The 14,578-nt window shown below is 38.0% G+C and overlaps 2 protein-coding genes across 2 annotated transcripts; one reads left to right on the top strand and one right to left on the bottom strand.

Moving 5' to 3' along the window:
* Nucleotides 1-879: 879 nt before the first annotated feature.
* On the bottom strand, nucleotides 880-10,767 carry LOC134288342 (uncharacterized). Its single transcript, XM_062852924.1, has 2 exons — nucleotides 2,921-10,767; nucleotides 880-2,860 (listed from the first exon to the last, which is right to left on the bottom strand). Exons 1-2 carry the CDS (start codon nucleotides 2,950-2,952, stop codon nucleotides 1,633-1,635), a joined length of 1,260 nt encoding a protein of 419 aa, XP_062708908.1. The 5' UTR covers nucleotides 2,953-10,767; the 3' UTR covers nucleotides 880-1,632.
* A 610-nt stretch (nucleotides 10,768-11,377) lies between these two features.
* LOC115254775 (protein artichoke) lies at nucleotides 11,378-13,373 on the top strand. Its single transcript, XM_029852448.2, has 2 exons — nucleotides 11,378-11,653; nucleotides 11,717-13,373. The coding sequence occupies exons 1-2, from the start codon at nucleotides 11,622-11,624 to the stop codon at nucleotides 13,191-13,193; spliced, it is 1,509 nt and encodes a 502-aa protein (XP_029708308.2). The 5' UTR covers nucleotides 11,378-11,621; the 3' UTR covers nucleotides 13,194-13,373.
* Nucleotides 13,374-14,578: the final 1,205 nt, after the last annotated feature.

The raw sequence follows: 14,578 nt of genomic DNA, 5'->3' as shown, positions 1-14,578 counted from the left end.
GAAAAGGCCACGATTTGATGTGTCGCATGTATGAATTAGGCTACTTCCGGCGGGACACCAGGAACTGGTTCCGAAACTCTACCGGATCAGCTATAGTCTGAGACTATTTTCCTGTTTACCATTCATCAGGTTACAGAAAAAACGGTAATTTGATGTGTCGCATGCATGGGTTTGTTTCACTTTTATATTTGGCCACTTCCGGTGAGACACCCGGAACAGGTTCTGCAACACTACCAGTTCAGATATAGTCTGCGACTATTTTCCTATTTACCGTTCATCAGGATATAGAAAAAGCTGCGATTTGATGGTATCAGAAGGCCGGCTCCAGAGGCACGTTATCCTCCATTTGGGACATTTGTGCCATTAATCCGGGACACCCGGAACCGGTTCCGGAACACTACCGGTTCAGATATAGTCTGCGACTATTTTCCCACTTACCGTTCATCAGATAATCGAAAATGCCTTGGTTTGATAGGTCGCATGCATGGGTTTGTTGCAATTTCATATCTGGCCTTTTCCTGCGGTACCGGTCCGGAACACCTAAACCCATAACTCCGGAACGGCTGGACCGATTCAAACCATTTTCAATAGGAAACAATGGGACAATATTCCGCGTCGGTTGAAACCAAAAGCGTTGAAATCGGATGATATTTACTATCCTAAAGTGAGGTGACATTTTTGTACACATACACACATACACACGCACACACATACATACACACACATACACACACAGACATCATCTCAACTCAGCGTCGGTACACCTTGGTGTACGAGAAAGGCAAAAACTACACCGACGAGCTTGGATGCGCGCACGTGGTTCCTCCTCCTTATTCATTGAAAATTTAAGCTTTTTTGGTCGAAACAATATAGCTATTTATTCGTGGAAACTCCGACATATTTATTGCTCGAAACCCAATTATTTATGAGAAATTTTGATTCATTTATGCACTTTTTTATTTGTTTATGGAACTTTTGTAGTTTATTATTTCTCCCATTCCTACTTCTTCATTGGCAATTTCTGATTTTGTATGTACAAAATATGATGTCAATTGGTACATTGTTAGCTGAGTTGGAGCGCAAAGTGCCCAAAATTGGTCCCCCTGCCTAAATAGTCCAAGACCCTAACTTTGTTAAATATTTTCGAACGAAATGTTTCTCTAGTATAACATCATTGAACATATTTTTATATATTTTTTATTCGTCCTAATCACGCCACTAATTGTGCCACTGCTAAAAGTGATCAGTTTCACGCAAAACGGCGGTATTCATTTGTGGCTCAACACTAAACATATTATCTAAGCATGGACATTTTGTTGTTCTTCATGGTACAGATAGTTGGTTACGCCAGATGGGTGTTTTCTATTGTAAGGCAGAACAGATTCCTTTCGTTTTCCATTATGTCCAGCCGTACCTACTCAGTGTTCATTTCTCGAATAGCTTGGAGAACAATCAAAGTTCTGTTGCATTCATTCAACTCCTCGAGCAATTGGTTTTTCTGGTTTTCCAAGTCATCTATGTCATTTTCGACTGTGGTTATTTCTTTTAACTTGTCCTCATTTCTACGTTCCTCAGCTCTGATTTCATTCTTCCATCTTGCGTTATCTCGCTCATAATGTTCGAATATATCATTCAACTTGGATCGCTCTTACCGCTGAGTCCTGCGCCAAGATACTCATCATTAATGTAGTTTACCAAATCGGAGTTTCCACGATTGAGTTTGTCGTATTTCTGCTGTGCTGCTGCAATTTGCTGTTGGAGTAAACCTATATAATTCTGCTCGCGTTTTAATTCACTCTGAAGTTGCATCATGATACGCTTAGAATAATTGTCAATAATATTCATTTCCGGTCTGGCCACTTCATAGACCCGATTGTCATCCCCATCGCATGGATTGGGCTTGTACGATTTACACGAAATACTGCCGTTTCGCTGGGCTGCTTCTGACTTAAGCTGATAAAACTCTTGCTTTCTGTACTTGATCACTCGATCGACATAAGGAGAATCTGCGTTTGTACAGGTGACATTTTCTGATCTTCGAACCATTATATACGCGATTTTTTGTTTAAGGGCGTTCACATTGGCACAGTCCCAATCATTGTTATGTATGTTAATTCTCTGTAGACTTCTCGGTACGGTTATATTTTTAATCCACATGACAATTTTGTTGTTCTGAAGGTACAGGTGTTTGATTGATGGAAAACTCGCGAATGGCTCATCGACAATTGTCAGTAAATTACTGGACAAGTCTAGATATTGCAGTGATGCAAATTGACAGCTACCTTCAACAATGTGGATTTGATTGTTCGCCATGTTCAGAATGGCGAGGCTCGACATTGACGAAAGCTCATCCAAATTAAGTTTTTCCAGTTGATTACATGATAAGCCTAGCTCTTTCAACTGCTGCAGGTTTTTAAATTGTTCTAACGAGTTGAATTTGTTCTTCGGTAGAATTAACCTTTCCAGTATTCTTGAATTGATGGTGATACTGGTTAAATTATTTCTTTCGGCTATGAACTCCTTTACTGAAGGGAGTACTGTAACAGTTTTTAACAAATTGTACGTAATATCGACAGATTTGAGTTGAGGGCTTTTCAGTTTTACAAAAAAATCATCCTCGAGCAAATTGTAGGAAAGGTTTAGCTTTTCCCATTGAACCCAAGGACTTTGAGCGTAACTATCGATAAACTGCGATAGTAGGATTCCATGAAAGTCCACTTTCCTTGAGTTTGCATAGTTCCGCATAACAGCAGCGACATCCCGCGGTCCTTGAACATGCAGCTGCACATCAGCACATCTATTACCATCCAAACAGTTGACCTCCTCTCTTGTAGATGCCAATCCTATGATGGACCAAATCCTGTGAAATATCGTAAACTTTCAAAACTCCACTCTCCTATCTACTTTACCAGAAAAATACCACAAAACACGCAGCAAACCGTTTCTCCTCATTTGTTTTCGACTGATACAAGACGACTGTCTAGCAAAATCCAAAGAAAATCACGAACTGGTAATGCTCTAGCAATTACTCGCAAATATTGCCGCATGTACTGGGCCATGCCCATAAGGGAATCCCCTTGTCCAGAGCTTATCGCGTTTCAAAATTCATCTAAATTCTGCCATTCGACAAACGGAATAGACACAAAATGTGAAGCATTTTGCTTGACGATTTCACTTCAATGCCACTACTGAAGTTCGTTGACGGGGTTTTCCTACTAAATAGCATAGCACGAACATTTGCGTATATCGTGGATAATATAAAAGCATTCAGCCATTCCATAGAAAAACGATATAGTGCATCTCCGATTGTCGTGAAACTTGGTGGGCTTGTAGTTCTTCTGAAATAATTAGACCCGTATTTTTTTATTTCGTCATTAGGGTGACCAATTTTCATTTCTGATTTTTTGATATGTTACGCCAAATTTCCTGAATTTTTTGATAAAAATATAAAATCAGGGTACCTCTATGGTCCCGAGACCATGAAAACGTGAAAAATCTAATATATTTGCATATTTTATAGTACTCTTTACATTTTAGCCCCTTTAACGTATTTTTCCTAAAAACTACTATTCAATAGCTTTCAAACAAAAAAAGAAGTTTAAAATCGGTCAAATGGTTCAAAAGTTACGATTTTTTGAAAATTTTTAGTTTTGAAAAACCTTGATTTTTTGGACCACCCTATATGAAAATTGGTCACCCTAATGACGAAATAAAAAAATACGGGTCTAATTATTTCCGAAGAACTACAAGCCCACCAAGTTTCACGACAATCGGAGATGCACTATATCGTTTTTCTATGGAATGGCTGCATTTATCCCCACACACCTGGCTAAGGCCTTACACGATTTTTTTGTTGACGGTTTTCGTGCCAACTCGAACAAATGTTGGCAGCATCCTCTCAGATTCCAATGAAACTATGACTAGATAAGCCACTTTGCATACTCAGTTTCTTTAAAATTTATCTAGAAGGGCTAAACTTTTTTTATCGATTTTTTTTCAAATGTGCTGATTAAAAAAACGACTGCTCCTACAAGAAAGTGTTGTATGGGTGATTGTCAGATCATGCGTCAAGTTTCATGAAAAAAATATTGAAAAAAAACCAAATTAAGTTCTACACTAAAAAACATCGTTTAAAAAAATCAAAGCCGATTTACATAAAAACACCAAAACAAGATTTCGACGAAATTTTGTCTCAAGATAGGTAGTTATGTTCCCTACCAACCGTCCATACACCACAAGATGGTGTCTTTTAAGGAAACAAAGTTTTTCAAACAAAAACTTTTTCATGTCCAAATGTTTTTTTTTTCAGTGTCTTTTGTTATCAAAAACTAAACCAGTGAAACCATAATCATCCCTAACTCCAATGAAACACAATTTGTAAGGAAATTTCGTCTGTCAAGGAGATTCTGTATTGTTCATTCAGTCTTATGAAACGACGATTTTCGTACACAGAGTTGGCAGCACCCTCTTCGATTACAATGACATTTTCTGAATGTATAGACCTTGACTAGATAATTCACAAATTTATCTGGACTGTCTTTGGAAAAGGGAAAAATTCTTATTACCGATTTTTTTTTCAAATGCGTTTAGTAAAAAAAAAATGACTACTACAAAAAATGTTGTATGGGTGATTTTCACAAAATAAGTCAAATTAAAATAAAATATTGAAAGAAATCTAAATTGATACCTACATTGAAAAAATCGTAAAAAATAAAAGTCGATTTTCAAAAAAACACCATTTTCGATTTTGATGAAATTTTGTCTCAAGATAAGTTATTATGTTCCCTACCAGCCATACACGACCAGATGGTTAAGTAGAAACAGTTTTTCGAACAAACACTTTTCGTGTTCAAGCGATTTTTTTTCAGTGTCTTTTGTTAAAAATTAAACCAGTGAAGGTCATAATCATCTCAGAATCCAATGAAACACACTTTGTTAGGAGATTTTGTCTCATAAATTCAATCATTTGTAAAGGATATTTTAATTTAGCCTTCCGTAACTCGCGCGGTGGACTACCTGCGTCAGCACCACACTAATGCTGAGTACAAAAAGCGAGATTTTTTCAACGTGTTGTACAAAATACAACAGCGCGATCGCTCGAGGGTTAAATAAATACTTTATTACAAACACATTCTCGTAAGACTTTATTATCGACTTGTTTCAAATGCATTTAATGAAAAAATGACAACTTCTACGAACAAATTTTGTACGGGTGATTATCACAAAATAGTTCTAAGAAAAAGTATTGAAAACAATCCCTACTCTGAAAAAGTCAAATAAAAATAATTCAAAGTGGAATTGAAAACACATTTTTGATATCGATGAAATTTTTAAAGAAATGGAAAATGCTCACTTTTTTAAGTCGTTTATATTTTAGCCTAACAAAAATATTTTTCGTGACACAATTGATCACATCGTTAAACTAGTATCTATGTTTTGTTGAATATTCTAGACCAGTGATTCCCAAAGTGGGCGAAATCACCCCCCCCCCCCCCCCGGGGGCGAAAATATAAAAAATCCGATGTGTGGACACATTCTTTAAAAAATGAAAAGAGACGAATCTTCAAGTTTTCTCAAAATTTTGAAGTGCCCGTAAGCACAGGCTTAATGTTATTTTTCAAAAAACGTCAATCAAGTATCTCAGGAAACATGTTTTCAAAGTGATCCAGTGAAAAAAAAAAATTGGAAAAAATATTTTTTGTAATTACGTTGTGAAAAGTTGAACATTTCAGTTGGCTGAAGTATGCTGAAATGGCCTACTTTCCACCCCTAATGCAAGTGTGCCGAAAAGTACTACTCAGATATGGCACTGCATCCGCAGTCCAACAGCACCCTTCTTTGTTTTCACATATAAAATCGCATTATGTCAACATAAACGATTGTAGCCAAGATTCTAGCATATGCGAGTTTATAAGAACCCTTTAACGAGTTTATAATTGCACTTAGGCGATTTAATTCGTATATCAATGTGAGTTAAAATGGCATTATATGAAAAGTATCAAGCGAAGTCCTATAATCATCGTACTACGCAATTTTGCGAATTCATTTGACTCTGCGAGTTCGCTTGCACACTTTTGCGACTAAGCTCAATTTATCGCAATAAAAAAAAACATTTGAATGTCGTTTACTACGATGTATTCATACCACATAAAAGTTGATTTGTATTCTTATCCGACACATCGCAATAAGTCCCAAACAATAACATCATATGTCAGCGATTTTCAAACTATGGGTCACGACCCACTTGTGAGTGGCAAATAATATTGTTGGTCATTTTTAAAAATACACATATATCTTTTGAAAAATTGTAGATTTATTTCTAGAAATTAACTTTTTTTTCTTTTATTTTATTCAAATGGTGTGTATTGGTATAAGTTTTAGTCGATTTTAAAATTCTTAGTTTCAATAAGTAGTTTCTGCATTTTTGTAAATTTTCTTTATGTTCTGGAAAAAATAAGTTAAAGCATTTGTCTGCAGTTATCGTTTTCAGTTATATTTACGCGCTAAATTCAGCAGTTAGAATTAATAAAAAATAGCAGATTATTGTTCAACCTCTCGCCGTAAATGTAAAAAATAAATGTCTACCCGATTTGTTTGAAGGATTCATTTTTTCTGCACGAGAAAACACAATTAAAATGCATCATTTTATTTCCTTTCAAGGGAATTTTGAAAGTTCTGTAGAAGCATCAATTTACCGCTATATTTTTGAAGATGATGAATAAATTTCATTTATTTAAATTTTTGCCTTTCTCGTACACCAAGGTGTACCGAAAGGCTATATGTTCACTCCAAAAATGAAATTTTGATAGAACCCCCGGAGGGCCAAGTATTATATACCAATCGACTCAGCTCGACGAGTTGAGATGATGTCTGTGTGTATGTATGCGTGTGTGTATGTATGTGTGTGCGTGTGTATGTGTGTATGTGTACAAAATGTCACCTCACTTTTGGATAGTAAATATCATCCGATTTCAACGCTTTTGTTTTCAATCGACGCGGAATATTGTCCCATTGTTTCCTATAGAAAATGGTTTGAATCGGTCCAGTCGTTCCAGAGTTATAGCCATTTAGGTGTTCCGGACCGGTACCCCAGGAAGGGGCCAGATATGAAATTGCAACAAACCCATGCATGCGACCCATCTAACCACGGCATTTTCGATTATCTGACGAACGGTAAGCAGGAAAATAGTCGCAGACTATATCTGAACCGGTAGTGTTCCGGAACCGGTTCTGGGTGTCCCGCCGGAAGTGGCCAAATATATAAGTGAACCAAACCCATGCATGCGACACATAAAATTGCAGCTTTTTGTATAACCTGATGAACGGTAGACAGGAAAATAGTCTCGGACCATTTCTAAACCGGTAGCATACCGGAACCGGTCCCGGGTGTCCCACTGTAAGTGGCCAAACCCATGCATGCGGCACATAAAATCGCAGCCTTTTCTATAACCTGATGAACGATAAATAGGAAAATAGTCGCAGACTATATCTGTACCGGTAGTGTTGCAGAATCGGTTCCGGGTGTCTCACCGAAAGTGGCCAAATATAAAAGTGAAACAAACCCATGCATGCGACACATCAAATCACCGCTTTTTCTGTAACCTGATGAATGGTAAACAGGAAAATAGTCGCTGACCATATCTGATCCGGTAGAGTTCCGGAACTGGTTCCGGGTATCCCACCGGAAGTGGCTAAATGTAAAAGTGAACCAAACCCATGCATGCGACACATCAAATCGCCGCTTTTTCTATAACCTGAGGAACGGTAAGCAGGAAAATAGTTACTACCGGTAGTGTTTTTAGTTCCGGGTAACCTGATTAACAGTTTTCATAAACTCAGATCACATTTGAATATACCGGTAGTGTTACGGAATCATTTCCGGGGGTCTCGTAAGCAATACAAAATATACTCAGATTACATAAGAGGCTACCGGTGGTGTTGCAGAAGCAGCGTTGGGTGCCTTAGCGAAATTACGAAAGTGAACTTAATGAATGCAAGCGATAGATATGTGTAAGAGATCCAAAAACCTAAAAAAACTATAGCGATCTCATCAATTCACACCATTTTAGATTCCTGAGACGTAAATTTACAGTAGGATGGATCAACGTTGTATGGAAAAATTAAAATTTAAGCGCATCAGCCCGGAACATTATTTTAAATCTTTATTTGCGTCTAAAATTACTACGCAAAATTTTGATGCGGCTGGAGGGCAAGCTCTGTAATGTGGTTGATATTTGAATGTGATATAGCATTGGCAATTCAAATTACTACATTACAAATTCTACATGAATTTTGCAACCAATGATAATAAAATATAGCATAAAATGTGCAGATAAAACTTTGTCAAAGTGTTCTGTGGAAAAAGTTTAATCCTGGCTAGTAATTGTCATCTTGGTATGAATCAGCCTCCAGTGATGACCACCTCAATGAAAGGACTGATACTTTCAGCTCTGCCCATACGTTGAATATAACGTCGGAATAAGTGCCCCTATTCGATGATGACCTTGATAAAATTCTTGATTTTCTAAATAAAGTATTCTCATGATTCAGAAATTCGTAGGTGGTACAATCCCAGATCGCTGTTATGAGCATTTCCCCCTTCTCGTCCATTACCAAAGCACAGAGATTTGGGGCTGATCACTGACTCTAAGGCAAGATTGATTGCGTCGACAAAAAGATCATGATTACATATTTGACGAGAAAGGCACTATCACCACTAGGTGGATTAATCTGTTTTATTTTTATTATGATATATATTATGTTACGTTGCAAGGAACCCGACTGATTAAATTTGTATTAGAAACTTATCTTAAACTCTCAAAACAAAGACTTTATTGAAATTGATCACTTAAACACTTTAACTAACGTTTTTTTTGCCTTTTTTACACTAAGTGTACTGGACAGGCTCACTCCAAAAATAACTTCTTGTTAAATTGCACGGATAGTTGAGTCACATATACCAATCAACTCAGCTCGTCGAATTGAGGTGATGTCTGTATGTGTGTGTATGTATGTGTGTATGTGTACAAACAAACTCACGTCACTTTTCGGCAGTAAATCTCAGCCGATTTTAATGACCGATGGTTCATTCGACGGGGAATTTGGTCCCGTTGTTTCCTATTGAAAATGGTTCGGATCGGTCCTGCCATTCCGGAGTTATGGCCATTTAGGTGTTCCGGACCGGTACCCCAGGAAGGGGTCAGACATGAAAATGCAAAAAACCCATGCATGCGACACACCAAACCATGGCATTTCCGATAACCTTATGAACAATAAGCAGGAAAATATTCGCTGACCATATCTGAACCAATAGTATTCCGGAACCGGCTCCGGGGGTCCCGCCGGAATTGGCCGAATATAAAAGTGAACCAAATCCATGTATGCAACTCATCAAATCGCGACTTTTCGGTAACCTGATGAACGGTCAGATGGAAAATAGTTTCACACCATATCTGTACCAGTAGTGTTCCGGAAACGGTTCAGGGTGTTCCGCCGGAAGTGACCAAATGTAAAAGTGAACTAAACCCATGCATGTGACATATCAAATAGCAGCTTTTTGGGAAAGCTAATTAATGGTTAGTAAGAAAATAGTGTCAGACCATATTTTGGACAACCGATAGTGTTTGGGAACCTGCTCTGCGTGTTCCACCGGAATTGGTTAAATGTAATCCCACCCGCTCCCCGTTTCAATTTCCCTCGGTGTATCTTATTTTCGGTGTTGCTAAATAAGATAGCTCAAGTCAGTAAATGTCAAAAAAGATATGCTCTGCTTTTTAGAATGTCTTGAATTGGAACTTATTATCTAAAAACTGGTATTCTTATGAAAGGTGTTTGTAACCACGATTCGAATATGGGATGGAACAACGGGTTCGCCTTTTGTCAATTTGCCACTGTTTCCTGGGCTGTTTGACTGGTCCAGGACTTATACGTCTTCGTTCGGCGAAATAATTGTGAAAATCGACAGGAAAGTAAGATAAACGCGAAAATATGGCTCAACATTTTGTGGCGAATAACTTCAAAAAAATCAATATACAAAGCTTGTCGAGAGAGCTAGTTTTTTTAGAATTCTTTGCTAGTTATCTTCTGTATGAAGGGATTGAATAACAAAATCAATTAATGATATCACCATAATTCCTTAACAGCATGAAGACAAAAACTTGTTGAGCATACGTCATTTTTCACTTCATTTTGTTTGTTTTTTGGAAGTTCTTATGTGATATTTTTAGAAAAATTCCTAAAAATTCTAATTTTACCAAATCGGCACCAACATTTCAAAAGGGCGTAACTGCATTTTGAAACAAACCCCTCTTTCACATCTGTGGATCGTATTTCAATGCCGCCATGCAAATCACCGCCAGTATAGGAAAGAAGAGCAATTTCTCTGTCTAGTAATGTTTGTGAATTTCGTGGGAAACTTAAAATATGACCCACAGATGTGAAAGAGTGGTTTGTTTCAAAATGCAGTTACGCCCTTTTGAAATGTAGGTGCCGAAATAGTAAATCGTGAATAACTCTAAAACGGAAAGAAAAAACGCCATGCTGTCTTCGGCAAAAATTTTCCTCACAAAATGTCCTATCTTTTTATGGAAATTGTTTAAAATTAGCATTGGGATGACATACTTTCTATGATGGGTAAAATTCAAAGTATATAAAAAATGGCAAATTTCAGTAAATTCATCGAATTATCAAGCTTTAAAAAATATAAAAAGGGTGGATATTGTCCAGACGCGCCAACTTGATCAAATTATTGGGGAAGCAAAGCCAGGTTTTACTGATTTTTTGTATGGGAAAATCGAAAAATCGTCAAATATTGGGGGGGGGGGGGGGGGGGGCAAAACCATGCTTGCCCCCCCCCCTAAGTGTTGTCAATTTTTGTACGGTAAAAAATATTTGTATGAAATCTATTACGAAAAATAGCCATTTTTCAAAAACCTCGCGGGGCGACCTCTAAACGTCATTTCTGAAAGTTGCCGTCATACAAAAGTATGTTTCTAACATCCCTTGCTATCATTTGCAGGGTGAGTTCCAAGTTTTTTTACCACGTGCAATTTTGGGACACCCTGTTGTATAACCTTTCAGGACGCGCGCCAATTGGATCCAAAAACTGCACCGCGCTTGCACTGTATACAATGAGCGAGGTTTTTGGCACGTACTGAAGGGTTAAATGTATGGAAGCCTTTTTTACCAAACGCATAACGCTACTTTGCGGAAATACCATACAGAACAAGCAACCAACAAATATAGAAATCCATCGTATACGCGATGCGACTTGTGTAGATTCATCTGAATCAGGGAATCCCCCAGGGAGAATGATCGCAGAGCACTCCTATCACTTGTAGGTTTCGAGCTCCTTCGCAATGCTATTGCAAGCGGTCGTACTTCAGTCGAAGTAGAATGCTCCCTGAGCGCTGTGCACCTAGCGCGGAATAGTCAGCGATGACCCCTGAATCTCGCTTATCGCTCTCTCTCTCTCGCAACAGGGGGAATTCCCTTGTGGACGTGGCCCAGCCCATACGGCTGAGGTTTGCGTTTGGAGCCGTTTGCGAGATCATTTCAAGTTTGCGGTTCGGTACGGAAGAGTGGATTTTGCTTGCAACTCGTCTCGGTTTGATCTAAAAGAAATGGGAAGAGTCGGTTTGCTGTGTGTTTTGTGGTAAATTTTTAGTGGTAGATAAGATGTGAGAGTGGAGTTTTGAAAGTTTGCGATACTTCACAGGATTTGGTCCATCATCGGAGTGGCATCTGCAAGAGAGGTGATCAACTGCTTGGATGGCAATAAATGTACTGATGTACATGTAGTTGTTCAAGGACCGCAGGATGTCGCTGCTGTTATGCGTAGTCATGCAAACTCAAGGAAAGTGGACTTTCATGGAAATCTATTATCACAGTTTATCGATAGTTACGCTCAAAGTCCCTTGGTTCGATGGGAAAAGTTAAACATTTCCTATAATTTGCTCGAGGATGATTTTTTTGTAAAATTGCAAAGCCCTCAACTCAAATCTGTCGATATAACGTACAATTTGTTAACAACTGTTACAGTACCCCCTTCAGTAGTAGAGTTCATAGCCGAAAGAAATAATTTAACCAGTATCACAATCAGTTCGAGAATATTGGAGAGGTTAATTCTACCGAAGAACAAACTGGACTCATTAAGACAATTCAAAAATCTACCGCGGTTGACAGAGCTAGACTTATCATGTAATCAACTGGAAAAACTTAACTTGGATGAGCTTTCGTCAATGCCGAGCCTTACCTCTCTAAACATGGCGAACAACCGAATCCACATTGTCGAAGGTAACCGGCAATTTGCATCACTGCAGTATCTAGACTTGTCCAGTAATTTACTGACAATGGTCGATGAGCCATTTGCGAGTTTTCCAATTATCAAACACCTGTACCTTCAGAACAACAAAATTGTCATGTGGGTCAAAGAATTTCCCGTACCGAGAAGTCTACAGATAATTAACATACATAACAATGATTGGGAATGTGGCAATGTGAATACTCTTAAACAAAAAATCGCGAATAAAATAGTCCAAGGATCAGAAAATGTTGCCTGCACACCCGCAGATTCTCCTTATGCCGATCGAGTGATCAAGTACCGGAAGCAGGAGTTCTATGCCCTTAAGACAGGAGCAGCGCAGCGAGATGGCAATATTTCGTGTGAATCGTACAAGCCCAATCCATGCGACGGGGATGACAACCGAGTCTATGAGGTGGCCAGATCGGCAATGAATAGCGTTGAAAATTTTGCTAAGCAAAGCATGCAACAACTTCAGGGTGAATTAGTGCGTCAGCACAATTATATAACTTCAATCCAACAGCAAATTGTAACAGAACAACAGAAATACGACCAGCTCAACCGTGAAAACTCTGATTTGGTAAACTACATCGATAATGAGTATAAGGACGCACGACTCAGCGGCAAGAGTGATGCAGCTACTCAGTTGAATGAAATATTCGAACATTATGAGCGAGAGAACGCAAAACTGAAGAGCGAAATTAAAGCCGAGGAACTTAGAAATGCGGACAAGTTGAATGAATTAACGACAGTCGAGAATGACATAGAGGATTTGGAATACCAGAAGAACAACTTGCTTAAGGAGCTAGACCTGCGAAACAGTACTGTGATGGGCTACCAAGCTAAAATCGACGAATTAAAGTTGAAACTCCAGAAAGTACCATCTTCATGAGTAATGACTCATCGATATAATTTGTAATGATCATGCTGGAACAATAAACATTCATCGCAGATCGACGGTGGAATTGTATATGTAGCACTGACTTTGTTTTATTTGATGCGATTATTCATTCGTTGATATATTTGCTAGCAAAATAAATACTCACAGTGATTGAAGACCACTTCCATTGAACGCAAAATGTCATCTAGGGGCAAATGTGTTGTTTTTTTATTTACTTGGTTTAATCACTGTATGACTTTATCACAATTAACTATAATTTGTTTTTTTTTTCTCGGTGATATGAATACTACTTGAAGGCAGTGGAAGTAAGCAAAGCAATGAAAGATCATGGTGAATAGATACAGAGCCGTAGCGTGGTCCCATGTCAAGTATTCAGGTTAGCACCCCTCAACAATTCTTTAGTTCGATTTCAATAGATCGAATCTACATAGGAATCACAGCAAACTTAGAACCTATTCAAATCGAACGCCTGAAATAATTTACTGAAGCTAATCAATTTAGTTTACTACTTTTCGGCCATTAGTTCAAATGGTTCCACCAGAGTTTTCCAATAACTTTGCCAAAAGTTTCGTCCGAAATTAAACCAAAATATTTCTCAGGAGATCTGTAGACAATTTCCAGTAATCATTAGACGTACCATGGACATGGAGGAATACCAAGAGGAACTCCTGAAGGAATCTTTTTATGAGTTTTTGTTGGAATATTTTGAAGGATTTGCTGAAATCACTGAATAAAATTATGGAAGAATCTCTGGAAGAATGCTTGCAGGTATCTCCAGAGGAGCACCTGATGAAAATCCAGGAGATATTTAAGCAAGAACTTCAAATAGAATTCATGGAGTAATTTTTGCAGGAATTGCTGGAGCGGTTTGCAATGAAATGCCATCATTGTTGATTTGATTGATTTATCTTTATTTGAGAGACTTTCAGCCCTTGGCTAATTCGTCTCTATGTCATCATTGTTTGAAGAAGACCACTGGGAGAATTTCTGAAAAAATGCTTTTTGGAAAAATTTGTGAAGGAATTCCTTAAAAAGTTTCTTAAGGAATTACTGTAGAATTTTCCAAAATCCTCTGAAGGTTTTATGGAAAATTCCCTGGATGGATTTCGGAGGATATCTATAAAAGAGTGTTTCCACCCCAAATCACCGATCGACCGGGCTTGATGATTCATGATTCGAATGAAACTTTGCATTTTTTTTGTACGCGTGTCAAAACACACATTTTAATGTAAGGGTGGCGATGGAGAAAAAATGTATAAAAAAGTTTCTGAATATTCAAAAACTGGTGCATATTCAAAACATTGGCTATATAAAGAAACCGTATCAGTTGGAATAGAAATGATGATTCTTGGGTTTATTTTGAATGAAAATGTTCT

This window comes from Aedes albopictus, chromosome 2 (assembly GCF_035046485.1).
Source record: "Aedes albopictus strain Foshan chromosome 2, AalbF5, whole genome shotgun sequence".
Taxonomy (NCBI): Eukaryota; Metazoa; Arthropoda; class Insecta; order Diptera; family Culicidae; genus Aedes; species Aedes albopictus.
This window is presented reverse-complemented; position numbering and strand designations above follow the sequence as displayed.